The following is a 27,304-nucleotide window of genomic DNA, read 5'->3' as shown; positions in this document are numbered from 1 at the left end:
CCAGGGGGCAGCTCCTGCATTGAGCGTCTGCCCCTGGTGGTCAGTGCACATCATAGTGACTGGTCATTTGGTTGCTTAGGCTTTTGTATATATAGATAGAGTGCTAAGTATTGTATTAGGTTCATTTAGTATTTATTTATTTATTTATTTATTTATTATTTATTTATTTTTCCTTCCAATAGTCTTATGAGAGAGAGAATATTTCTACTTTACATATGAAAGAAATTAGGTTTCGGGCAGATTAAATTAACTTGCCAAAGTCATAAAACTAGTTAGTTTCTTCATTGAAAACCAACCTTGACTTTAAGGCTATTTATTTTATTTTAGTTTTTAATACTCACCTGAGGATATTTTTTTAAAATATATTTTTATTGATTCCAGAGAAGAAGGGAGAGGGAAAGAGAGATAGAAACATCATTGATGAGAGAGAATCATCGATTGGTTGTCTCCTACATGCGCTGCACTGGGGATCGAGTCCACAACCTGGGCATGTGCCCTGACCAGGAATCAAACTGGTGACCTCTTGGTTCCTGGGTCAACACTCAACTGCTGAACCACAGCCTGGCTTGGCCTGAGGATATTTTTTATTGATTTGAGAGAGAGGGAGAGAGAGAGAGAGAGAGAGAGAGAGAGAGAGAGAGAGAGAGAGAGAAACATTGATCAGTTGCCTCCTATACTCGTCCTGACTGGGAATTGAACCCACCACCTTTTGATGTATGGGTCGACACTCCAACCAACTGAGCCACACAGACCAGGGCTTTAAGGCTTTTTAGTTTCCCATCTCCTATAGCATGTGCACTAGATACAAAGATGTGAAAGGGCAATATGTGTTTGGACAGTGGGAGAAGCTGAATGCAGCTACAGAACTGTGTGTATATGTGTGTGTGTCCTGAGATGAAACTAGAAAACCTGCTCAGGGACAGGTTGTGAAGGGGCTTTAATGCCATACTAAGGAGATAGGATTTTGTCCTGAGGGTGGTGGGGATCCAGGCTGAGATGTCTTGAGGCATGAAAACAGTATTGCTAAATGAAAAAATGGTGCAAAATAGTATGTGGTATTCTATTTGTATGAAGTATTGAATAACCAACAAGAAAAAAACACAGGTGTGTGCATTATACTAGTATATATCTATAATAATAAAAGGGTAATATACTAATTAGACCACTGGACAAAGCCTCAGCGGGCGGGGACCACGGCCCTGGCTGCGGCAGCAGGTGGGGGCCGGGGCCAAGGCCCTTGCGCGAATTTTGTGCACGGGGGAGGGGGTCCCTAAGCCTGGCCTGCAACCTCTCCAATCCAGGACCTCTGGCTCCTAACTACTCACCTGCCTGATCGCCCCTAAACCCTCTGCCTGCTTGCCTGATCACCCCTAACCACCTCTGCCTGCCTGATCGCCCCTAACTACTCTGCCTGCCTGCCTGATTGCCCCTAATTGCTCCCCTGCCAGCCTGATCACCCCTAACTGCCTCTGTCTCAGCCCCCACACCTAGGACCCAGGCTTCCTTCCCTCTGGCTGGCCACAGGCACCCGGGACCGTGGATGGCTTCTCCTGGGCCAGCTGTAGCCGAGGGCGCCCTGGACTGCGGGCGACTTCGCCTGGGCCCGGCTTTGTCAAGAAGGATGTCCGGCCAAAACTGGTTTGGCTCAGTGGATAGAGCGTCGGCCTGTGGACTGAAGGGTCCCTGGTTCGATTCCGGTCAAGGGCATGTGCCTGGGTTGCGGGCATATCCCCAGTGGGAGATGTGCAGGAGGCAGCTGATCGATGTTTCTCTCTCATCGATGTTTCTAACTCTCTATCTCTCTCCCTTCCTCTCTGTAAAAATTAAATAAAATATATTTTAAAAAAAAAAGAAGGATGTCCGGAGGTAGTCTGGAAGACATCTGGTCTAATTAGCATATTGCCTTTTTATTATTAGAGATAAAAAACATTTCTAGAAGAACATACAGTGTTTTTCTCTGGGGCATAGGAAGTGAGGGATAATTTTTAATTCTTCACGCCCACTTACAATTATTTGAATTTTTGAGTATCTATAAGTCATTGAATTTAAGTTATTTTAAACCACCAATAGGATATGTGTTAGTTTAAGGCAGGGGTCCTCAAACTTTTTAAACAGGGGGCCAATTCACTGTCCCTCAGATCGTTGGAGGGCCGGACTATAGTTTAAAAAAAAAACTATGAACAAATTCCTATGCACACTGCACATATCTTATTTTGAAGTAAAAAAACAAAACGGGAACAAATACAATATTTGTATTTGCATGTGGCCCGCGGGCCATAGTTTGAGGACCCCTGGTTTAAGGTCTACAAATGAAAGATTGCAATATCTTTTTAAAAAATATATTTTTTATTGATTTCAGAGAGGAAGGGAGAGGGAGAGAGAGAAACATCAACAATGAGAGAGAATCATTGATCGGCTGCCTCCTGCACGCCCCCTACTGGGGATCAAGCCCACAACCCGGGCATGTACCCTTGACTGGAATCAAACCCGGGACTCTTCAGTCCGTAGGCCGATGCTCTATCCACTGAGCAAAACCAGCTAGGGTGCAATATCTTGAAAATACTTCCGTTTTGTTCCTCTGAAATGAGCACTCAAGATGTAATTTTAATGCTTAGGAAATCATTTGCCTGAGAACTTAAAAAATAATCACTTTTAATTTTGATCAACTAGGATCATCCACAGGTAGTGGAAATGACTAATCTGTTCTCTTTTCGCCCCCACTGACTTTCTAGATTTCATACATCAGAATCCACCCCCTGAAAAAGTCACTCTCTTTTGTAAGAAGAATAACAGCCATCCTTTGTTACCTTTAATTTTATTGTTGAAAGAGGAGGAATAATCAGTCCTGAAACATCATGAGTAGGTAGAATTTAATTATCTGAATTGAATACCTCCCTGTAAACTGGAAGAAAAAGAAACCGGTGTGTACACATAGGTTCTCCAGGGACTTGTGGTTAGCGAAACTGTGAAATCCTTGAGATTTCATAATATATCTTGTCTCATTTTCCTGTTATGAAATGGAGTTTTTCAGCATCACTTTTCTTTTCTGTTTTCAGATCACAGAACTGTGTGGTGCCAAGCGCGTTGGTTATTTTGGTCCAACTCAGTTTTACATTGCCTTGAAATTAATTGCTGCAGCACAATCTGGCCTCCCTGTGCGGATAGAGAGTATTAAATGTGGTAAGTAGCTCCCAGTTATACATTTTATTACCCATGACCTGTTTCTTATTTCTGAGAACCATTTGTAGTGGGTTTAAAGCCTATTCTATAAGCATTTGTGGAATTGCTCCTTGCTTTATCCAACTCTCCTGTAAACTAAAATAAGAAAACTCAGCAAGTATCTTAGTTTCTTTTTTTTTAAGTGGGAAAAATTCAGAGAGCAACCTGAGATTACTTCCTTTTAACTGACTTGCCATTAAAATAGATTTTGTTCTTTAGCAGGAAGAGATTGGGACAGGAATTCCAGAGCCATGGCAAAAGAATAGCATTCAGTTTAATTTTCCACTTGAGGAATTCATACTGTCATTTAAGGCTTTGTTCAGGACAAGGGGTTGAGTAAGTGGGAGAGTCTGGGTGGAACTGCCCCCATTCTCTCTCTCTTGTCCCTGTCAGTCATATCAGCTCTGATCATCCTTTAATTCCCCAATTCTTGAAGCACCATCCTGATGATTAGTAAGTACTTTGGGGGTACCAATTTTGGCAGAATGAAATTATCTTCTCAAAGTTTTGATTTAACATTTTCTTATCTTGCCATCCCTGCTCCCAACCCACTGATACTTGAGCACTTTCCACAACTTGAACAAAAAGCAAAGCTCCAGACTCTTGTCATCATTTATACTGCCTCAGTATTGGTTTTACAAATCTGTATGAAGAAGGTGAATACTCAAGGGATGTGCTGAGGTCCTCTGTTAATTCACTCTTATACAAATGACTTTGATATGTCCACACAGCATGCAGAAACTTTTTCCTTTTCCTCATATTGAGATGAAAACCAATCAGCTGTTTACACCTGCCCTGGTAGACCTCGAAGAGGGTTCAGGATTTATGGTTAGTCCATGGTAACCTTGTAGGACAACTCCAAATAGCTGAGAAGATGCTCATAGCTTGGGGAAACACAGCCCTTTTACCTAACCATCAGAGGACTGTGATCATTCTGCTCATCTTTATCAAAAGTTTAGTGTATGGCAGGCACTATCTCATTTAGTCTTCACAAGTCCTACATTCAGTATTTGTATCAGTTTGTGTTGCCTAGGATAAGCTGTGGTAAGAGACACCACTGAAATCTCAGTGTCATAACAAAACAAAGGTTTGCTTCCTGCTTTGCAGTGGGTCGGGGTGAAGTCTAGGGCAGCTACCCTCCATGTGGTGGCTCTGTTATCCTGGCTGCTTTATCTTGTGGCACCTCCAGCACAGCACCTGTTCCCATAATTGCCAGAACAGAGAAATAGTTTCTCACCCTAGCAGTTAAATGCCTGGATGTGACTCATATTACTGCCACTCACAGTGCATTGGCCAGAACTTGTCACATGATTCGTTCAACTGCAAAGCAGACTGGAGGGGATGTAATTTTCTCATGTGCCTGCAAAGAGAGAAGTGGCTAAACACTGGCGGTCTTTATTATGGGACTGTTATTATTCCTATCTTACAGATGTGGAAATTGAAGTTTAGGGCAGTTGAGTAACTTGCCTAAGGATGCAAGGCTAGTAGAGTTTGGAGCCAGGAGCTCAGCCTCCAGTTCCCATGCTCTTCATTGTTATGCAAAGTATCTTCTTCTTGATTATTCTTTCTGTTTAGTAAGTGCTGACTGTAATCTGTAATCATGGAATATTATCCAAATGGGGGAACAAATCTGACCCAAAAGGCATCCGTTGGTATTACATAATTTGGTTCCTTGAAACAAGTTTCTTGATGGAGCATAATTTCAGTGGCTCGTTTAGTGTTTATTGCTATGAGACATAGCAGTCTCTGCTGTTAGTTACTTATAGTTAAACTTACATCACAGTGGATTTGTGGTAGGCACTGATAGTTTTCATTCCATTGTAAATGGGCATTAAGCTTTATTGTAGCATCTTCCAACTTTATCTTTTGGAGAAGTTAGAATTGCTTTGTTGTATACAAGAATGAAGTTCAGACACCTTTGTTGCTTATTTTAAGTAAGACTGAAATCTTTTACCTGCTTTGTGCCCAAATCTACAGTACAGTTTCCGAGGGGGTGGGGGAGGATTGCCTGGTATCCTAATTAACACTTTTCACAAATATAGGATTAACACTTTTCACAAATATAAGCCTTTCTCAGTTGTGTTTTATAAATCCTGATGCCTTTTACCTCTGACCTACAGAGCTTTAAATGCAAAATAAAAAACAGAGACCACCCCTAGACATTCTAATCTATTTAGCCTGAGATGTGGCCTGAACATTGGGATTTTAAAAAAGATGTTTTTAATGATTTTAGAGAGAGAGGAAGGGAGAGTGAGAGAGTGATAGAAATATTGACAAGAGAGAAACATAGATCGACTGCCTCTTGCATGCCCCCAACTGGGGATTGAGCCCACAACCTGGGCAGGTGCCCTGACCAGGACTTGAACCTGTGACCTCCTGGTTCATAAGTTGATACTCAACCACTGAGTCATGCCTGCTGGGATAAACATTGGGGTTTTTAAGAGCTCCCCAGATGACTCATGTGCAGCCAGTGTCGAGAGTGCCTTCTAATGAAAGCCAAGTGGAGCATTTTCAAGAGCTTTGCTTTAGCTATGAGTATTTGGTTATACCTGGGCCTGAACTGGGGTGAGGCAAGAGGTACCTAGGGTGCTTAATTTAAGGGGGCACTCACTCTCAGGGCCCTGCAAGTGTCGACTCTGCATTTACATAGCCCTGAGAGTGAGTGCATCCTTAAATATTGGCACTAGGCATCTCTTGCCTCACCTTAGTCAGAGCTGGGTTAAACAGCCAGGGTTATCTGCTGAACCCAGTAAAATACTGGTCAGGGAGCTTGCAAATGCTGGACCATTTACTTCTTTTCCCCCCTCAAGTACTCAGAAGTAGAATCATCCTCTCTTCGGCAGATCAGAGTACAAATTATTTATTTGATCTTGTTCCATCTTTTCAGATCCTTTTTTGCAGACTGAGCTGAAACAAATACCTTTCTGAGAAGACACCATAGGATTAGCTTATTTGATTTACTTTTCTCTTATGAAGTCCATTCCTGCTTTGAGTGCTGGAGAGCTGCTGAAGTTGGGAAACATTAAAACAGTAAAAAAAAAAAAAATGGCAGCCATCCTCTCTTCAGGAGAGTCTTGGTTTAATTTTCCAGATTGGTTATCCTATTCGAGTCTCTTGGGCCCTTGGCTGATTGATCACACAGGGATTTGTCATATTGCCTACTTCTTTGAATTAAATGTGGACATAGCAACTAAAAATAAACATGATGTGGATATTAGAGAACCAGGGACCTTCTTTGCCTGGGGAACTAGGATACTTGCTTGCTGTTGCTAAGATGTTTTCTGGCTTTAGCACAGCATCAATCATTGGACGTGCAGCTGTGTTTTTGGAATAGCGAGCTGATAGAAGCGCAAAGGCACACTGAGTATTATCCTGAACAGTGGATACAGATGCAAATCATTATGCGTAATTCACAATATTATCCCCATTTTTGGAGTTGTTTGTGCTGTGTAATTTGCTGTTCTGAGAACTAGAAATGTGCCAAAGCATTATTCCTGTTTTCAGAATAGTTTTGTCAGGTTTGAAAGATAAGTAAATATATCAGTTACATTTCAGTTCTTTGTAGCATTGTGAGTGTGGCTAATGGTTTTGACAGTAGGATCTGGCTGAACATTGGGCTAATTGCTTTAACTTGATACCATTTTCCTTATTCCATTATGAAAAGACAACTGGAGATTGAATGTGAAAGTTCATTAAGGAATAACATAGGATAAGAAACTGTTCTGTAGGGCAGCAGCACTGGGCACTAGTAAAGAGCCAGCTCTGCCACAGATGAACTGTGTGGTCTTGGGGATGTTAATTAGCACTTCAAATGATTGATGTCTATTTCCACATCTGTAAGTGAAGGCTAATGATACTCTTACCTTATTGAGTTGTTGTGAGGATTAAATGAGCTAATATTTGCACATCTTAATACAGTGTCTGGCATATAATAAGTGCTATGTAATTTTTGCCCGCTACCATTTGCCACTTATTTATATAATATCACATCCTTTTTTCTTGGTGCTGAAATAAAGGCTGAAGTGGGAGATGAGTCCAAACCCTGAATTAGGTCTACGAAGACTTGAGGGCATTTAAAAATGTTAAGCCAAAATACTTTGGTAAAACTGGTAGCATTTTTCTATCTTGACACTATTATAGGAGTCCTTATTGTGTCGAAATAAAAATTTAATCTATATTTAGTGCTCTGGAAATTTTCCTCAAAAGTGATTCATTTTTTGGAGAGTGAGTTCCCTTTCCTCAGTTCTAAAATAAAGTCTCACTTGAGCTTCTCTGGTTCTGGTCCTAAAGAATTGCCGCTGCCTCGATTTATGATGTCAAAGACGGACAGTGACATACGATTTGCGAACTCGGCTGAGCTGCATGGAACTAAGGCTCAAATTCCATATTTAATCTCGGAAAAAAATACCTTCAAAAGAATGGATGATGAGGATAAACAGGTAAACAATCTGATCAGGCATGTTCATTTGACTGACCATGAAACCTCACGTAGCAGTGCCTCTTATCTGCTGTCAGGCTTCCAGCAAATCTCACCATCTGGGTTACAATTACAGACTTGGAAGTGAGCCAATGAAATTTCCTTGTATCAAGAAATAGAGGCCAATGCATAGGAATTATCATGAGCTACCCATGGGGCCTTTAGAGCCTACATTAATGTAGAATTGTGTCCAAAGTAAGGCCACCGATTTAGTGCACTCATTTGATTAATCTACTTCCAAATGAGTTTTTTTGAAATGTAACTTTTAGGAGTTTTCCAAGAAAGTCTGGAAGAAAGGTTTCTCTGGCTAGATATGTTTGGAGAATGCTGCTTTGTATCCTATTTTGGGGGGAAGACTAAATCCTTAGTCTTGGAGATTCATAGTGCACATTAGCACATTAAATGCCCTGAGAAGTCCTGCAATAAAGGCACCCGGAGATCTGTATTTACTAAACTTCTTCCACCAGGGCATCTTTTTTTGGGAGCATGCTTGGAATGCACCTTGGGAACTACTGTCATTGCACATTAGCAAGTTAGGAACAAGAATAGGGAGGATGGGCTTTTAAAATTAGACCACTAATTATAATAGTCAGATGATGATTGGTAGGGGCAAAAGTATAAAATGCCAGAAGAGTGAGCCCATCAAGAAGAGGTAAATGGTCTTAACACATTAGTAAACCCCGAAGTCATCAAGGTACTGCTCATACTTTTACTAAAGATATTGAATCATGCAGATAAGTAAATTATATTCAATATAATATCGTCTATAAGGCAAAGAAATTTGTTATATTCTTAGGAAGATGAAACATATATTTGGGGGGGTGTCTGTGTCCATTGGTTAGGCTTATATGCATGCATACAAGTCCTTTGGTTGATCTCTCCCCCTTCCCCCCACCCTCCCCTACCTTCCCTCTGAGGTTTGATGGTCTGTTTGTATATATTTTTTTGTTAAACCTCACCTGAGGATATTCTCCCATTGATTTTTTTAAGAGAGATTGGAAGGGAGGGGGGAGAGACACACAGAAAGAAACATCAATGTGAGAGAGACACATTGGTTGGTTGCTCCCACATGAGCCCTGACCAGGGCCAGGAATTAAGCCTGCAATTAAGGTACATGCCCTTGATGAATCAAACCTGGGACCCTTCAGTCTGCTGGATGATGCTCTATCCACTGAGTCAAACTGGCCAGGGCAAAAATGATTTTAAAATGCAGTGAAATTAAAGTTGGAGAACTAATTTATATGGCTCACCTTAATAATGCTGGATATCTGAGGTCTTACTGCAGAAGTTTTATACTTATCCATATATATAAAAGCCTAAGTGTCCGTCAACCATCTGACTGGTAGCTATGATGTGCACTGACCACCGGGGGACAGAAGCTCAATGCAGGAGCTTCCTTGGCGTGCACTGGCCATTTAAATGGCACCACAGACTTGGCGCCAACAAACCAACACTTGGCTTCCCCCAAGTGGGACACAGGCCTCGCCACCACCCTGGGGCGACAGCCCACCAAATCATAGCCAGTGCTGCCAAGACCCCATGGCGCAAAATTCGGCCCACAGCTCAGCCCAGCCCAGAAATAGTGGCTGTGGGTGCTGGGTAATGACATCACGTAGCAATGCCCGGCTTCCTCTCCCTAGCAACAACTAGCCTCCTTACAGTTTCTTTAGTCCAGGAACACAACTTGCTTTATAACCAGGTGCAAACATTTTACACTTTAACCAAATGTTTGTGAAGCGTTTTCACGTGCCTCATCTCATTTGATCCTCACAGAAGTCCTGGAGTAGGTAGATAGGAGACTCGATGGAATCCTATTTTCTTTTCATTAGCTGGAAAACGGAGATTTAGAAAGTTTAGAAACTTGACCCGACTGAAAAGAAGAAATGGTGGACCTTGAAAATGACTTCAGGTTTTCTCACTGCGCAGCATATAGTCAAACACTGCTGCAGTTAAATATTTTACCCTTTGTTCTCCCTGGGTGATCTACAATAATAATGTGCTTTGTGTTGATATTTACTGCTGTGTTGCTGACAATTACCTGAAAGAGAAGTTGTGGTGCTTCACTGGGCTGGAAAAAGTTTTGCTAAATCAGAAAGCAGGTGTAATTAAGCAAGTTTAATATATATATATATATATATATATATATATATATATAGAGAGAGAGAGAGAGAGAGAGAGAGAGAGAGAGAGAGAAGGCTAAGTTGACTTGCACATGCGCGATACATGTAAAGCTCTCGCTGGCACCAGTTGCACGCTCATGTTTCAACCTATCATTGTTGATCGTGAATTTGGTTGACACTTCTATTATAGAGAAAGGACGAATAGTGATATTAAAATATTTCTTCTAATTAATTTCCTTTCAATGTGCATGAATCTGTGCACCGGAACACCAGTAGTTTTATATTTAAGTGAGGTGTAGCATGTTATTCAAGGATATATATAAAAAGGAGCATAGGGATCTTCAGTCACCACTCTTTGGCATGCTTTCCTATCAGCATTTGGAGAGGAATGAGGGTTCACTACTCCAGGATGGTTGGTGCCCTGGACCCATCCCCTGGCTGTGTGAGTAAGGACACATCCTTTTGGCTGGGTTTATGCTAGCCAGTGATGGCGAACCTATGACACGCATGACACCTCTGACACGTGAACTCATTTTTTGGTTGATTTTTCTTTGTTAAATGGCATTTAAATACATAAAATAAATATCAAAAATATACATCTTTGTTTTACTATGGTTGCAAATATAAAAAAATTTCTAGATGTGACACGGCACCAGAGTTAAGTTAGGGTTTTTCAAAATGCTGACACGCCAAGCTCAAAAAGTTCGCCATCACTGTGCTAGCCCCACCCAATCTGCTCACAGTTCAAAGCAAATATTCTTGAAGAAAAGTTATTAATCAGTATCTCAGATTGAATTTTTTAGACTAATAGCAACTATATAGTGCCTGTGTTGATAAAAATTACTGTTTCTTTGGTACTTGGGCACTCTGAAATTACCACTCTGTTAGCATTAAAAAAATACAGAGGAGGAAACCCAGTATCAGAGTAAGGTTGATTTTCTTGTCTAGGGTCCAACATCAGGTTCACATTTGAATTGAGATTCTAATTGTAACATGTTTAAGGCTCCATCCTAGTGTTTACAAGTGGGCTAGTTGGAGTGGTTTACCCATAATTAACTATTTTGTAATCTCTCGATGTAAAAATAAAAAAAAACCCTGCCATTTTACTTGGCATAGTAAACTCTAAGAATATTTAGCATTAAGCCTTTAAAATATTTTAATAGCCACATTTGCTGGAAGACTTGATGAGTGTAAATCCAGAAAGAAGGGGCCTTTATTAATGAATGAAAATTGAATCTATCCACAAAGAGATCAAAATTGGGGAGTATGAATGTTATTTCTTGTGATGATCAGTGTCTTTTATTTTCCAAAGGAAAATATTATTGGAATAACTGAAAGTGTTCCAGGCTTGTTTTAATAATTTAGGTACCTGAGTACTGGTGAGACTTTATTCTCTGGGAGACTTTTGAATCCTCAGACACTGATTTTTTAACCCAGCCGAATTTTTGAGAAAACATTTCCTCCATTTGTTAAATCAACTGGCTCACCAGCAGTAGAGCTGTGTTATGCTTCATAACTGCAGCTCAGAGTGCCAGGCTTCTCCAGTGATTGCTTCTGAACTCTGCTCTGATTCTTTGAAGCAGGAAACACAGTCTCCTACGATGTCACCCCTCGCCTCCCCTCCTTCTTCTCCGCCTCATTACCAGAGGGTGCCCTTGAGCCATGGCTACAGCAAACTGCGGAGCAGCACGGAGCAGATGCATCCAGGTAAGAGGCAATCTGCAGGCCAGCTGTCCCAGGCAAGGTCTTGGAGACTCCTTAATCTATCAGGCAGCAATGCTGCCAGCTGCTGAATCTCCGGACTTAATTACCTCTGTCTTTGGAAACATGGCTCAATTTAATTTTATCCTCTCAAGCAAGGTTTAAAAAAATAAAATGAAATATATCTTAGTAATGCCTTGTCTCCCATCCTACAAACTTTAGACTTGTAAACAACGATTTAGATGATTTAATCTCTCATATACAGATTTCATCATACAGGAAAGTGGCATATTAAGGGGTTGTGTTGTTTTGGAAATGTTATTCTTTCCTGCAAACATACCAAACATATTTATATAAGAACTGCTTTTATGGAATGACTTAAAAATATAACACTGCAAATGCAAAAGAGTTGATTCAACTGTTAAAGACTGATCACATAAATGGAATTATTTAGCTCTTGTGTTTGGGAATAAGAATAAAGGAAATGATAGGGAAAGCATTTTGCTGAGAAGTGCGTGTGTCCATTGTGGGGTTGCCTGCTTGCTCACATTCAGGCTGTGCTGGCCATGCTATTGGTAAAATCCGTTAGTTGGTTCTAAGGATGACTTGCAGAGTTGGCTGCCTAGGCGCAGTGCTAAAACTCCATAAATTCACTGCAGCAGCTTGTCCTCCTGGGGCTCAGACTCCTAGTTTAAGATATGACCAATTAAAGGTATTCTAGAATTGGATACCCATAATCCCCCTTTTTATTTTGTGGACTATGGCTGAAAATGACCCAGTTTCTGCAGGCTTTTGCTGCATTGAAAATAGTGGTGACTTCTAGAGGGATACAGATATAAAATGTGTGCTAGCCTGGACTAGAGAGAGGCTGTAATCTTGCAGAAAGAAGCAGGTATAGCATAATGGAAAAATCTTTTGATTGGAATCAGGAAGTGTGGGTTTATGTGACTAGCTATGTGACCTTGGGCAAGCCATTTAACTGCTCTGAAGCATGGTTTCTTCTCTTTTAAAGTGGAGTATCTTATAGGGGTACTGTAAGGTTTAGTGAGAACGTGAGTATAAAATCTGATTAGAAATTAAGTCCTTTGCAAATGCAAGATGATATTGTAACAGGAAATCACTCTCCTGGAACTCGAATGTCCTACTGATGTCTGCAACAAAATGGGGTTGAGAATTCATTTTCCTCTTACAGTCCAGTCCCCCTCCTGCCTGATTTCTGTGTTTTTAGAAGTGGGTTTTTAAAAATTCCTAATCTTATTTGGGCTTGGAAGTTGGAGTCCTGTGCCTAGCATGGTGCCTGATTTTTTATTTTTATTTCGCAGGTGAGTCATTTTTGTTCAGTGTATCACCACGTTCCACCCTATCTTTTTTGATATTCCTTAAAAACCTTGTCCGTACTAGCTTTATTTCATGGCCCATTCTCTCCTCATCCCATTCAAATTGGGCTTCCGTTCCTCTAGTGGCAAGGAGATAACATCCTTCTCTCCATCTTTCTTGACTATTAGCAGCCTCTGTCAAGGTTGTTCATGCCTTTATGCTTTTTAAAAATATGTTTTTAAAAAGAGTGAGGTAAAAATTACATATAAAATTCACACATTTAAAATACTCAGTTTGAGTTTTAACAAATGGATATACCCATGTAACCACCATTTGGATCAAGAATAGAACATTTCTGTCACCTCAGAGATGCCCCTTTCCAGTCACCCTCTGTTCCAGTGATGGCGAACCTATGACACGCGTGTCAGAGGTGACACGTGAACTCATTTTTTTGATTGATTTTTCTTTGTTAAATGGCATTTAAATATATAAAATAAATATCAAAAATATAAGTCTTTGTTTTACTATGGTTGCAAATATCAAAAAATTTCTATATGTGACACGGCACCAGAGTTAAGTTAGGGTTTTTCAAAATGCTGACACGCCGAGCTCAAAAGGTTCGCCATCACTGCTCTGTTCCCTAGTGCAAGCACTGTTCTGATTTTTATCACTATAGATTGGTTTTGTCTTTTCTAGAACTTCATATAAATATAATCATATTGAATGACTGTACTCTTATTTGTCTGCAGTCTTTCCCTCAGCATAGTGGTTGAGATTCATCCATATTGTGTATATCAGTAGTTTGTTCCTATTTATTACTCAGTAGTGTTCCATCACATGAATGGATCACAGGTTGATGAGCCATTGTCCTGTTGATGTACATTTGGGTTGTTTCCAGTGTTTGGTTGTTATGAATATGAGTGTGACATATGTTGTAATTTCCCTGGCACCTAGGAGTAGAATTGTTAGACTTAGGGTAGATCTATGAGAAAGTACCAAAGAGTTTTCCAAAGTGGTTGCATACATCCCACTGGCAGTGTATGAGAGAGTTCATGCTCCTTGAAAGCATTTGGTATTCTCAGTGGTTTCTTTTTCTTCAGTGTTTTTAATTTTAGTCATTCTGTTAGATGTGAAGTACATATTTTTGTGGTCATTCCCTTTATTCTTGAAACATTTTTTCTAAGTTTCTGTTATCCCTTCCTGGTTTTTCTCCTACATTATGATCCTTAGACTGATGAGCTGCTCTTCTAGAGGGTTCTTCTTTGTGCAGCTTACCCATAAAGAGGAATCTGAGTGAACAGTCTCCTGTTTCTCAAGAAGTTGAGTTTCCTGGGTCTAGCCACCAATTAGGAGGCTGTTAGGTTCCTGTAGCTAGGAACAAGGTCATTCATAAATAAAATGTTTACAGGTATTTCTATTTAGACTTCCTCATCTACGTAAGTCAAAGGAAGGGAGAATTTTTCTATCTGCAACTTGGGTCCATCTTGTGATTTTTGCTTCTAATTGATACTATTCACGTCAAAGCTTGTTAATTCCTGTTTTTATAGTGTCGGTGGATTTCCCCCCAAAGGATTTTCTTTACTTATTTGCTTCCTTTTTTTTTTGTTACATATCTTTATGTCAAGAAGTAAGAGAAGATCACATGTCTTCCTTCTCTCTCTCCCCACGTTTTCAGAACTCAATTTCTCCAACCCATTTGATGGACTCGGGATTCTCTTTCCTATTTTTGTACTCCATCTTACCTTTGGTCTACACCAGTGGTTGCCAACCTTTCAGACCTCACGGACCACCAGTTGGCAACCGGTGGTCTGGACAGTAGCATATCTAAAACCTGTTAAACCTTAGCGACTCTGGTACTAAGCAATCCAGAGTTATTTTTAGTTTCCACCTTTTCAGAAAGGAGTTTTGCTACTGGCATAATTTTCTTGTAATACATTTTCTGGGGTCATTTCCCTGTTCAATATTCTGCCATGATTCCTGGCTGATGGGACATGTATTGAGTATGCTTTAAATCAGAATGAGCATCATCAGACCAGTCTGGAATTCAGAGCCCCTCTTCAGCTTCTCTCCTGGGCTCCTGTTAGTTTCACTTGCTGGAAATAGCTGTAGCTAATGTTCATTGGGTAAGACTTATGTGCCAGGCATCATGCCGAGGTCTTTATGTGCATTCTATTCTTCTTACCACAACCCTCAGAGGCATATAATGCTATCCATATTGTAAAAATGATGTTTAAATCATAGTAATACATGTATATAGTTAAATAATATTTACATGCCTATAGTAAATACAACTATTCTTCCCACTGAACTTGTTTCTGATCTCCAGAGGCAACTACTTTCAACTCTTTCACTTGTTTCTTCTGATGTCTAATGTGTTATCTCAAAATCAATATGTCTGTTCTGCTTTTATTTATACATATTATTCTGATGTATTAATTCTAGGTATTTACTCACTTACGAGCATGAGCTGTGATGTTTGTTTCCTGGCCCTAAAAGTAGACTTGGTGGGCCTACAGTTCTCATTTCTGTCCATTTCCAGCCTATGTGACTATGGGTATTTCATTTTCTGGGCTTCAGTTTCCTTTATCTGTGAAATAGAATAATCTCTGCCTCAGAGGTTTGCTTTGTGGATCAAATGAGAAATGTAAACATCTGTGCCTACCAGTTTCTGGCACATTGTAGGTGCTCAAATGTTCCCTAGTATTTTCTTTTGTGTTTTTTAGAATCTGGTATTCGTTTTATTTGTGAAATTCTTAAGTATTCTTGAAAGTCACCTTCAGGTCACCATTCATTGGGTTGACTGCAGATGTAGAGTCTTTATTGTGAAGTTACTCATGTCACTTCTAGTTTGACATGTACTGTTCTAGTTTGACATTGAATCTCCGATTGATGAGATCTTTAGAGATGATTGACGAGATCTCCTATTCTTGGAGAAAAATGTGCTTCTATATACATATATATACTCTTCTAAGGGGATCTATGAATATATATATATATATATTTTTTTTTGCATTGAGTTCCATGTCTTGTGTTTTATTTGGGAGGAAGGAGACTAGAATTCAGATCCAGTTGTGGAATGAGACAGTAGTCAGACCAATGATGGCCTGAATATCAGCTGTGGCGCTGATAGAACTGATCAGAGCATGAGTCTTAGATTTGTGACTGCATGGGCTTCAGACACCTTTCTAGTCACAGGCAGGTGTGGCTAATCCAGGCTTCCCACAGGAGTAGGAAGAGAAAATCTGCCCCGCTAGGCTCTCCAAAAATGATCCTCCATGTGGCTGAGTCTTCATTCGGCCTATTGATGAGCTAGGTCTGTCTCTCCCAAAGGAAAAAGGTCCTTGTAGGTAAAGGACTGGAGTCATGGGCCAGATGTCCTCCCCCAAACAGTTCCCTCCTAGGCAGTAGAAGCTCCCTCTTTCTGAGGGGAACCAGAATCATGTAGGATCAACTTCCCAGGGAAAGCTTATGACCATTAGTATCCCAACTATGATACAGTTTATTGTCATCCAAACCTTCTGGCATTAAGAGTTTAATTTGGTGTTTCATCAAAGTGAAATGATCTTAAAAATCTTTCTCAATACCTGTCTACCAGCTGAGATTTATTTTTAAGATCTGGATTATGTGCTTCCTGTTTATGTTTCTTTTGCAATGTTTATATTTTTAATAATTCTTAGTAGAGTCTGAAAATACACTAAGTGATTTGCTAGGCAATGATTTTGATATGTTAATGTGTTTTATTTTGTTATAATCTTGTGTTCCAGTTTCTTGGATGAAGCACAATAAGCAGATGTGAGCCGAGGAGTTGTTTGTTATTCTTGATGTGCTGTTATTATACCTTCTTTGTTTTAAAAAGATCACACTGTGCTAAAGGTGCTGCACTAATAGGCTGCTCTGCTCTCTCTGTCTAATTTTACTTATAAGGAAACTACAGAAAGAAAGCATTTTACTTCTTTACATACTTCCAAAAGCTCGAACTGTTAACCCACACATATCAGAAATGGTTTCATCTTGGGTGATAATTTCTCTTTTCTATTGGAGCTGCATACTACCTGGTTTAACTATTTTTCTGCCCTATTGGCAAGGTCATTAAGTGTTCTGGAATTAAAAGGAATAAAAAAGTATTCATTTTTTGTGGCTTAAAAAACCTTTTTTTAAAGGTAACAAAATTAGTTTTAGTTTGGTTATCAAATGATAAAATAATAAATATAAAATACATTTATTCTTAGTAAAAAAAAGGAAATAAAAAATAAAATACATTTTTTTGGTATTTTTCTCAACTTGGTTTCACATTCTTTCCAAAAAGGAAAAGAAGATAGTGCTATTTATTTCTCAAAAACAAACAAACAAAATAAATGATAATATTGAGCCTTAGTATTCAAAATGCATATTAAAAAACTGTGGTACATCTACACAATGGAATACTACGCTGCGGTAAAAAAGAAGGAATTCTTGCCATTTGCAACAGCATGGATGGAACTGGAGAGCATTATGCTAAGTGAAATAAGCCAGTCAGAGAAAGATAAATACCACATGATCTCACTCATTTGTGGAATATAGAGAACAACATAGACTGATGTACAGGGACAGATCCAGAGATGGAGAAACAGTGATCAAACTGTCAATCCCCAGAGGGAAAGTAGGGGAGGGTGGGGGTAAGGGGAAGAGATCAACCAAAAGACTTGTATGCATACATATAAGCCAAACCAATGGACACAGACAACAGGGGGATGAGAGCATGGCGGGGGGAGGTTGGGGGTTAATGGGGAGATGAGGACACATTTGTAATACCTTAACCAATAAAGAAATTAAAGATAAAAAAAACAAAAACCAAAAAACAACAAAAAAATGCATATACATTTACTTCTTTGCAAGGGTGGGGGGTAGGGGGAGGGGAATGAATGGAGGACTTTTAAATAGGAGGGTATATATAGAATTTACCTATCTCAAGAATTTGAACATTTATAACATGGCACTTTTCTAATGGCTCTCATTGTTTTCTATCCCAATTTAGGTTCTTACCATTTCACCCTTACAATTTATTCCTAATCTTAACCTGATGTAAATATTTTCCTGCCTTATCATACATTGGTTGGTTATCTTTAGATTGTTCAGTTAAATTGTACCCAGGGGCACCAAGGTTTGTTGGTCCTAGGTGGCCCTATGTACATAAACTCTAATTCCTTTGATAATTCTACCCTTAAAAGCAGACACTGTATCGGTTGGAATGTGAAGTCATAATTCTTGGGTGGAATCTTTGAGTACCATGATGACTTTCGCTCTGGTTTCAGCTCCTTATGAAGCTAGACAGCCCCTTGTCCAGCCTGAGGGACCCTCATCGGGGAACCAAGGAACCAAGCCGCCTCGGCATCAGGCTTCCCTCATCCGGGTAAGAGATGTTGTGGGGTTATGCCAATGGGAGACTTTGGGGACATGATTTTTTGATGGGCCCTCTTTTTTTTGCAAGGAAGATATAAAACTGCCCCCTCATACAAAGATTGTACTTCTTGTTCTGTTGCTTGTGTATTTTCCTAAATCGTTTGTATTATATATGTTTCTGTCTGTCTCTAGAGTAATCCAGGCTGGTTCCTGGTCATTGGTATGTCTAAAATGCCTTTCCACCATCATCTACTTAATCATTAGGTACCTTTTTCAGGAGAGCTTTACTTTCCCCCAAACAGCCTGTTGTATCTATGCCTTATTTATTCTTTATTATCAGTGCATAGTTAAGTGTTGCCCATTTGTTTTGTGCCTCTAATTACATTGCAAGCTTTTGGAAGGCAGAGGTAGTCCTTCTGTATTCTCCCTCAGTGCCTAGTTCAATGCTGTTTGGAGAGCAGTTATCTTATAAGTGGCAGCAACCACTCTTTCTCATATTTAATTGATACAAAAGAAATATTATGGTAGAAGCCCAGTGATATTTCAGTTTTTTCTGGCTACACCATTGCTTAGAACATTTCAGCTCCCCTTTCTTTCTCCAGTGTTTTCCCTTGGATAAAGAACTCTTTTTTTCCTGTGTTTGCCACTGTTTTCTTGTGTAGTATCTCTGAGTCCTGTGTTGGGGAAGTCATATTCTCAACAAAGGGTGTGTGTGTGCATGAGAGAAGTTATGAAAAAACTTGGTTCACTGTTTGACCCTAAAGACAAGAGGAAGTAGGGTGATTTGTATAACATTTCAATTGTCCAAGTTAGGAAGAGGATCATTTATGTGCAGGCAGATCTACTCAAAATAGCAGGGTGGTGTCAGATACTCCCATAAGGAAGTGGGCTGGTGTCTGGACCAAAATAGACAAAGCTAAGGAAGATCGTGGTGTTCACTGAATACCCACTGGGAACGGGCACTGTTAGGCATGGTACAGAACTTTATCTTCTAAGGTGATAGTACTCTGTGTACAAAGAACTTCCTTTTTAAAAAAAATCTTTATTGTTGAACGTATTACATATGTCCCCCTTTCCCCCCATTGACCTTCCCTAGCCCACCTCACCCTCCACCCCATACAAAGAACTTTCTTAAATACAATAATTTAGCCATAAGCAGGGTACTTATATTTAGTGTTCCTTGCCACTATAATATCTAGGTGCTATTATATCTATTAGTATAGATGAGTTAACTGACTGAGAGAGGTTGAGTAATGGGTCTAAGGTTATACTCATAATTCCTAAGTAGCAGAACCAGAATTTGAATCCAGGCCTGCCCAATGTCAAAACCTGCACTTTAAAATACTTTGCTATACATTAGAGTCCCATGTTAGAAGGAGGCTAGGTTCTAAAGTTTCTGCATAAATAAATGTTGGGTGTAGTGAAAAAATATTCCTGAAAATACCTTATTGGTACCACATTGGAGAGCCAAAATGCCATTCCCTCCTAGATCCCATAGAACTCAATTTTACCCTGGAGTTAGAACAGACAGCTGTTTCTTCAGGTAAGCCCTAGATGTAGCAGTTGGCTGTGTTTAGAGGTCCTGTGGTACAAAAATATGTGTCTTTAAACACTAGAATTACACCCACGGTGAAGTGATGGTTACATTAGGAAAGGTATAGGAGGGACTGGGGTTCATCTAAAAAATGCCCAGGGTGTGGCTGTGCATGTTTATGCAGAGTATATTCTAACACCATGGAGACCAAATTCTTAACAGTTAGAATGACAGTCAAACAGGCAGTAAGTCATGAACTTTGTAGGTCAGATGGGGCTCGCCAGGCCTTCTACCTGGCCCCCTGGATGGGATGTTCTGTGACTTCTCTTCAAAACTCTAGGTCCATTTTTCTGCTGATAAAAATGCATCCTGGGCATTTCACTCAACTAATGTTTACTAAACACCTATTATGTGCTAAGTACAGTGTTGAGAATACAAAAATGAGGTATAACACTCCCATTCTCTGCCTTCATGAAGTTTATAGGCAATTGGAGGAGATGGCCATTAATCAAACCATCATAGTGTGATGTGAATGGAAATTACACTGTGCTTTGAGGGTTAAAAGTGGCAGGGGGGCGGTTATGACCTAACCTTGGCAGGCAGGGGGTGATCAAGGAAGGCTTCCAGCAGGGAGTAACATTTGAGTTGAAATGAGAATGATTCATAGGTGTTAAGCAGGTGGAGGGGTAGGATTGGAGGAAGAAGGCAATAAGATAGAGGGAACTGCACACATATTTATTTTCTATGCTTAGCATTTTATACACATCATCTTTTTCACTGTTCACAGCTATTTTATGAAGTAATTCCTGTTATTATTCCATTTTTCAGCTGCTAAAACCTGAGGTTTAAAAGACCTTATTTAATTTACTCAAGGTTGCAGCCAGGAAGTGGTAGGGCTGGAGGTCAAACACTGGACATGCTTCCTTAGTCTCTGGCTCAGGAACCGGATGGATGGTGATGTCATCTGTAAGCTAAGAGGCCTTGGATGAAAAACTGGTGTTGGGAGTAATAGGGAAAGATCATGAGTTCAGTGTTGGATGTTGGGAATTTGAGCTTTTGAGATAGCCAAGAGTAGGTGTCAGATGGTAGGATATATGAGTCCGGAGCTTTGGGGAGAGTGAGGCTGGACATAAGTATTTGGCAGCAATTGGCCATTAGGAGGACTTATGGTATAGTGCATAAAAAAAACCAGACAGGTGCTTGCCCAGGCCTAGCCAAACTCTGTGTGACCTTGGGGGCAAGTTGCTTCTCTTTTCTGTAATATGAATGACTTGGAATGGATTTCACAGTCCATTGTAATAATCTGCAACAGTCTGATTCCCTTAATGTTTGTTTGGCATCAGTGGAGATTCTCCCCCTCCTGTTTGGAGCATTGCCTTCTGTTTAAGATGAGAGCAAGGGGCCTTTTTTTGGGACAGCAGTATGTGGTTTTCATGGCTGATGTGTTTTTCTTTCTTTAGTTCTTAGGTTTCCTTCTTATGCCTGTCAACTTGGTTTGGCTGGGCTTCACGTCCCAGAAAGCAAAATGCCAACCTGAATTAGTCATGTAGGTGAGGGGATCTGAAGTGAAGGTTCTTGGTGGAAGAGGATTAATATGGATTCGGCACGGTGCTAGGCCAGGTCAGAGTAACTAATTCCCCTCATGTTGCCATTTTAACGTGCTGATGGCAGTTTCCCCTGTGGCCTTGTATTCAAGCCCTTCCTGCCTGATTAGAAGGGGTTACTTCTGGGTACTGAGGGAGGCTTTTAAGGACCCTGGTCCAACTCTGTTGTAGTTCATGGGCTTGGCATTTTAGAGGTATTTATGCCAAAACCAGCACCCAAACTTTGGAATGAATACTCTTTTTGGTTAATTTTTTAGGAATTTCAGGTTTTCTTTTGTTCAGGTGGTGGATGGTTGATAGTGGTTTGTAAAGAAGTAAAGTCTCCTTTTCTGCTTCATCTTTTATCCCACGTTTATAGGTCATTTTATGGTTTACTTTTCACAAGTTATCCTAACTATAGACTATGTAGGCATTTGTAATTTCGCTGGCATAGGATTTAGAATTGCCTCTTCTTCTCCCACTCTACTCCACTGCCTCTGTTTTTGCCATGGTTGCCAGAAATTACCTTGTGTTAAGCCCCTGTCTCATTGACCCCTTAGCAGCTTTTGACACTGACTCATCATTTGGTGTTAACGATGCTGTCCTCTCCTGCTTCTATGACTATCTCTTCCTGATCTTTTTTATTTCTCCTTCCTCTGCCTGTCCCATACATGTTGGTGAGCCCTAGAACCAATTCTCACTCTATTACTCCTTAGTTATGTGGAGGTTGATGACCACATATCTCCATCTGCCAGTCATCTTCACTTTAATGTCCCACTGTCACTTTAAACATCTTTCCCAGAAAACCAGCTTTCACTCTTCCATTCCTGGCTCTATCCACTAATCAGCACATGCTTGTGGCCATTGTTTCTGGTTTAGCTGTCTCTGACTCTTCTCTCACTCCTTCTGCCCATTGACTTACCAAGTCTTTGCCATTTCATTTTCTAAATACCTCTCTTATCTATCTTCTGCACTTCCTCGGTTCAGGCCACCTTCCGTCACCAAATCTGTTATATAAGCCTCTAACTCTTTTTTTCCTGCTGCCACTCTTGCCCTATTTAAATCCATTATCCTCACTGCAGACAAAATTTATCTGAAAAACACAAATCGGCCCCTCCTACTCCCTTGATTGAAACTTGTCACACACTACCCGCTGCTCTCAACGTATCATCCACATTCCTGAACATGGTTCTCAGGGCCTGGTGTTTGGCCCCCCACTGTCCTCTTCAGTCACAGCAGCCCACTACTTCTCTCCCTCCATCCTCTGGCCATGCAGAGTTGCTTGTCATTTCCCATATGGTCTGTGTTCTGTGTGGAAACCTTACTCTTCATCCTTGCTTTGCCCTTGTTTTCTCATTTGTCTCAGCTCATCTATGCATTTTCCAATTGATAACACAAAATGTGAGCATTTTCTAATATTTCTTGTATATGTGAGGTTTCCATTTTTTAATTCTTAAAAAATGGTTCATTCCTCATCTCATTTATCCAAGAATCTCAGCCAAAGGAAGGGGCATTCTATCTTTATTGTTTTTTCATCCCAGAGACATTTGGTGGTGTCTGTTTCTTTTGTATCTTTCCGGGAATGCTTTATGTATATGTAAGCAAATATAAGTATTCCTATAGCTATCTAATATATGCAGTTTATTTTTACCCAACTTTAGGGATTTTAGGTTTGGCAAATGAAATATCATTGTAGCCAGATCTCACTAGAAAAAAATTATCTTTATTTTAAACCAAAAACACACTTACTTTAAAAAAATATGTATTTTTCTTGATTTCAGAGAGGAAGGGAGAGGGAGAGAGAGATAGAAACATCAATAATGAGAGAGAATCATTGATCAGCTGCTTCCTGCATGACCTCCACCAGAATGGAGGCCACAACCCAGGCATGTGCCCTTGACTGGAATCGAACCTGGGATCCTTCAGTCCACAGGCCAATCCTCTATTCACTGAGCCAAACCAGCCAGGGCAAACACACTCACTTTTTAAATGCTAAACATACATGCTGTGAGGTTTTCTCCTCTTTCTGGAGAGACAAATGTAACAGTCTTTTGGGGTAAATTCTCAATACTCACTCTTCTTCTTACTTCAAAGACAAAATAATGCCAAATAGCATGTAGAGAACTTTACCACACTGTCATTCTAGTTGGGGGTTTGGCTATGTTTTCGGCGGAAGTTTCCTAATGAACAGGTAGGGGTAGGTAGCATGTAGAGAACTTTACCACACTGTCATTCTAGTTGGGGGTTTGGCTATGTTTTCGGCGGAAGTTTCCTAATGAACAGGTAGGGGTAGGTTGTTAGACATTGCTAGCCAGGCACCATATCAACCCAAATGTTTGTAACTTTAAAAAATATATATTTTTATTGATTTCAGAGAGATAGGGAGAGGGAGAGAGAGATAGAAACATCAATGATGAGCCCTAGCCAGTTTGGCTCAGTGGATAGAGCGTTGGCCTGTGGACCAGAGGGTCCTGGGTTCGATTCCGATCAAGGGCACGTACCTTGGTTGCAGGCTCCTCCCCGGTCTGGGCCCTGGTTGGGGTTCATGCAGGAGGCAACCAATTGATGTGCTTGTCTCACATCAATGTTTCTCTCTGTCTTTCCTCTCCCACTTTCCCTAAAAATCAATGGAAAAATATCCTAGGGTGAGGAAGAAAAAAAAAGAAACATCAATGATGAGAGAGAATCATTGATCAGCTGCCTCCTGCACACCCCACACTGGGGAGCCCACAGCCCAGGCATGTGCCCTGACCAGGAATTGACCGTGACCTCCTGGTTCATAGGTCAACAGTCAACCACTGAATCATGCTGGCCAGGCAGGACTGATTTCTTTTGTATTGTTCTAAGAATATTTTGTGCATATATATGTGAATACAGGTATTCTTGTATGTAATTACATATAATATATGCAAAATATATAGTTCTACCTTTTTACACATATGGTATCATGTTATACATCTGTTATACACTGTGTACTTTTTTTTACTTAACAATAAAATTTAATAATATTCTATAGCAGTACATAAAGTACTTCCCTATCTTTTTGTTTTTCTAAATGCATAGTATTTCATTGTGTGCATCTTCCATCAACCATTTAACCAGCCCCTCTGATCAACATCTAGAACTTGCAATCACAGCATCATTTGTGTATATATATATATACACACACACACACACACTAGAGGCCTGTTGCAGGAAGATTCCTGCAAGAATAGGGCTTCCTTGGGCCTATTCCTGCAAGAATAGGGCTTCCTGAGGCCCCTTCTCCGCCGCCTCTCTCCCTCCCATCTCTGCCGCCTCACTCCCTCCCTTCTCTGCCACTTTGCTCCCTCCCTTCTCTGCCACTTTGCTCCCTCCCCTCTCTGCTGCCTCGCTCCCTCCCATGTCCACTGCCTCAGCTCCACTCCCGTCTCTGCTTCCTCAGCTCCATTCCCTTCTCTACCACTTCGCTCCCTTCTGCAGTGCTTGGCTTCCTTTTACGCTGTCTTCAATCTTCGCTCCGTGCCTGTGTATGCAAATTAACCGCCATCTTTGTTGGGTTAATTTGCATATCATGCTGATTGGCTGGTGGGCATAGTGGAGGGACAGTCAGTTTGCGTGTTTCTCTTTTATTAGTGTATATATATATATATATATATATATATATATATATATATATGGCATTAGTTCCCAGAAATGGAATACTTGGGGGAAATGTTTACACATTTTTAATTTTTGGTAGAGATTCTCAAATTGGAGACTATCAATTTATACACTTGCCAACAATGTATGAAAGTGCTTATTTTCCCATACCCATGCAAACACAATGTGCTAAAAATCTTACAAATCTTTGCCAATCTGATAGGTGAAAAATGGTATCTGTGTAGTTTTAATTAGCAGTTCTCTTTATTAGTGAAGTGGGATATCTTAAGCTTATGAGTCATTTGTATTTGCTTTTTTTTGTGAATTGCTTGTTCATATCCCATGCCCTCTTTTTTTCTTTTGGGTTATCAGTGTTTCCTTATTGGTTTGTCATTTCTACCAGTCTGAAAATAGAAACTGGTGTTTCTGTTCCTTTGGATGAGTGAGCGACTGCAATGTATGTGGAAAACTGCTCTTTGCATGGTTGAGAGGAGGTCCTGGGCTCCTGAGGCCCTGGAAGGAAGGTAGGGACCCCAGCTTCTTTTCAGTTCTGGAGTGCCCCAGGCTGCCTACAATGGTTATATCGGTTATATCTTCATGTCAGTAAAGTTGAATTACTTAGTTTATGGGTAGAGATTAGGGCTAGGAAAATCTTGTTGGCGATGGTAAATGTCAACCTAGTGTGTCTGTGTGTGTTGACCTCTCAGCATTGCTTAGACAACTCAGTTTTTTTCCTCTGAGTGAAATAGGAAGGAGAGAGATAGAGGGAGGGTGGAGGAGGAAGGAGGAAGAGAATATATGTGTGTTTGCCTTTGTGTGTAACAGGAGGAACTGGTTTGATAAATTTTTAGGAATGTATGTGCCTTGTTCTTGATGTGACATCTTGTTTTACCAGATTCATTCTCTATTTGATTTTAAACCCTCACTGGAATTTTACCATTCCTAGGAGGTAAAAGATTGCTTTGTCTTCAGCATATTCTTCGCTGAGTCTACCTAGGACTAACAGATGTATAATGGTCACTATTACCACAAAGAGGTCCTAGTTTTTATGGCGTCAAGCCTTCATACTTTCTTTACCTACTTACAGTTCTTTTTCAGATTTCCTAGTCCTTATTTTTGAAACATTTAATTTAAATTAATACTGAAATTTACTTTTCTCAGCCTAAATCTTAGCTGTCTCTTGTTGTATTCCTCAGGTTCTTACCTTGTACCCACACTTCTTAACAATTAAAGTGATGTTAATTGCTTGGTTTCTTTGCTGGGAGGCATTTCTACATGAAAGACAAAAATGTTTTGTTATAAGATGAGAATAGCAAAAAGATATTGGATCATTGAAAGACAGGTGACTCCAGGATAAGAAGAGGGTATCTGGTATAGAAATTGAAGGATATTTTTGGGAAAAAGACACTGACTCCATAAGTATTAGGACTGATGAGGCCTTGCAAAATCCATGCTTTAGAGATAGTGGGGTGTGGGGGGAGGGTCAAAATGGTAGGCTGGTCCACATTAGAATTCTAGCATCCATGCAGCAGGTCGGTTAGACTACTGATGAAAGCAAATAAATACATCTTATTTGTGGGGTCAATGTTGTTTTTCCCACAAGGTGTGAGCATTGCATTAAAGGCTTATGGTGTCCAGAACTTTCCTGGTAATAGCTAGAGCCCACATAGATTTGTTAGATTTAGCCTCTCAGATGTAGCTCAAAACACTCGATTGAACTCCTGGTCCCACACAGTACTTTTTAAAGCTGGAAAGGAGAGTAGTGTTTGTTTCTAGCATATGCCCCAGGACCTTTCAGTCTCAGTTAATATATACTAGGCTGTGAATATGGAAGATTCCTTTACAATAGCACTACTTTAACCCTGATGTAGGCCCATCAGCACTGCCTTTGACCTCAGGTGAGCAGGTGACACCATGTCCCCAGGTGCCTATCTCAACAAAGTATCACTACTGACCCAGTGATTATTTGGCCCAGTGTTGTAGTGGTCCTTTAGAATGTATGTGTCCTTTCAGTCATCCCAACAGTCTTAGAAGGCAGACTACTTGCAACAGATCCTCAATCTGCAAAATTGCCACAATGGGTTGTTCTGAAAAGGAAATAGTACATTGTTGTTGGATAGATGAATGGATGGATTGATGATGGAGGGAGAGAACCATAGGACTTGCTGATTAAGAGTACATTGGACGCCCATTCATGTTCTGACTCTACCATTTACTAGGTGTATGGTCTTGGTAAGCCACTTCCCTTCCCCAATGTGCAGTTTCCTGTTCTGTAAAATGAAAATAATGGGACCCACTTCCCAGGGTTGTTGTGAAGATGAAAATAGGTCACATGTATTATGTTCTTACAATA

At 40.3% G+C, this 27,304-nt stretch overlaps 1 protein-coding gene across 1 annotated transcript in view; it reads left to right on the top strand.

Annotated features, from left to right (window-relative positions):
* Positions 1–27,304, top strand: part of REPS2 (RALBP1 associated Eps domain containing 2) — a 179,263-nt gene that overhangs the window by 51,910 nt on the left and 100,049 nt on the right. Inside the window, exons 5-8 of the mRNA XM_023753740.1 lie at positions 3,057–3,180; positions 7,510–7,658; positions 11,400–11,523; positions 18,126–18,223. Coding sequence (XP_023609508.1) covers positions 3,057–3,180; positions 7,510–7,658; positions 11,400–11,523; positions 18,126–18,223 — 495 coding nt within the window. The remainder of the gene's footprint in view (positions 1–3,056; positions 3,181–7,509; positions 7,659–11,399; positions 11,524–18,125; positions 18,224–27,304) is intronic.

Source organism: Myotis lucifugus, unplaced genomic scaffold (genome assembly GCF_000147115.1).
Source record: "Myotis lucifugus unplaced genomic scaffold, Myoluc2.0 scaffold_49, whole genome shotgun sequence".
In the NCBI taxonomy this organism is placed as follows: Eukaryota; Metazoa; Chordata; class Mammalia; order Chiroptera; family Vespertilionidae; genus Myotis; species Myotis lucifugus.
Note: the sequence above shows the minus strand (reverse complement) of the source record. Positions and strands in the feature narration are given on the sequence as shown.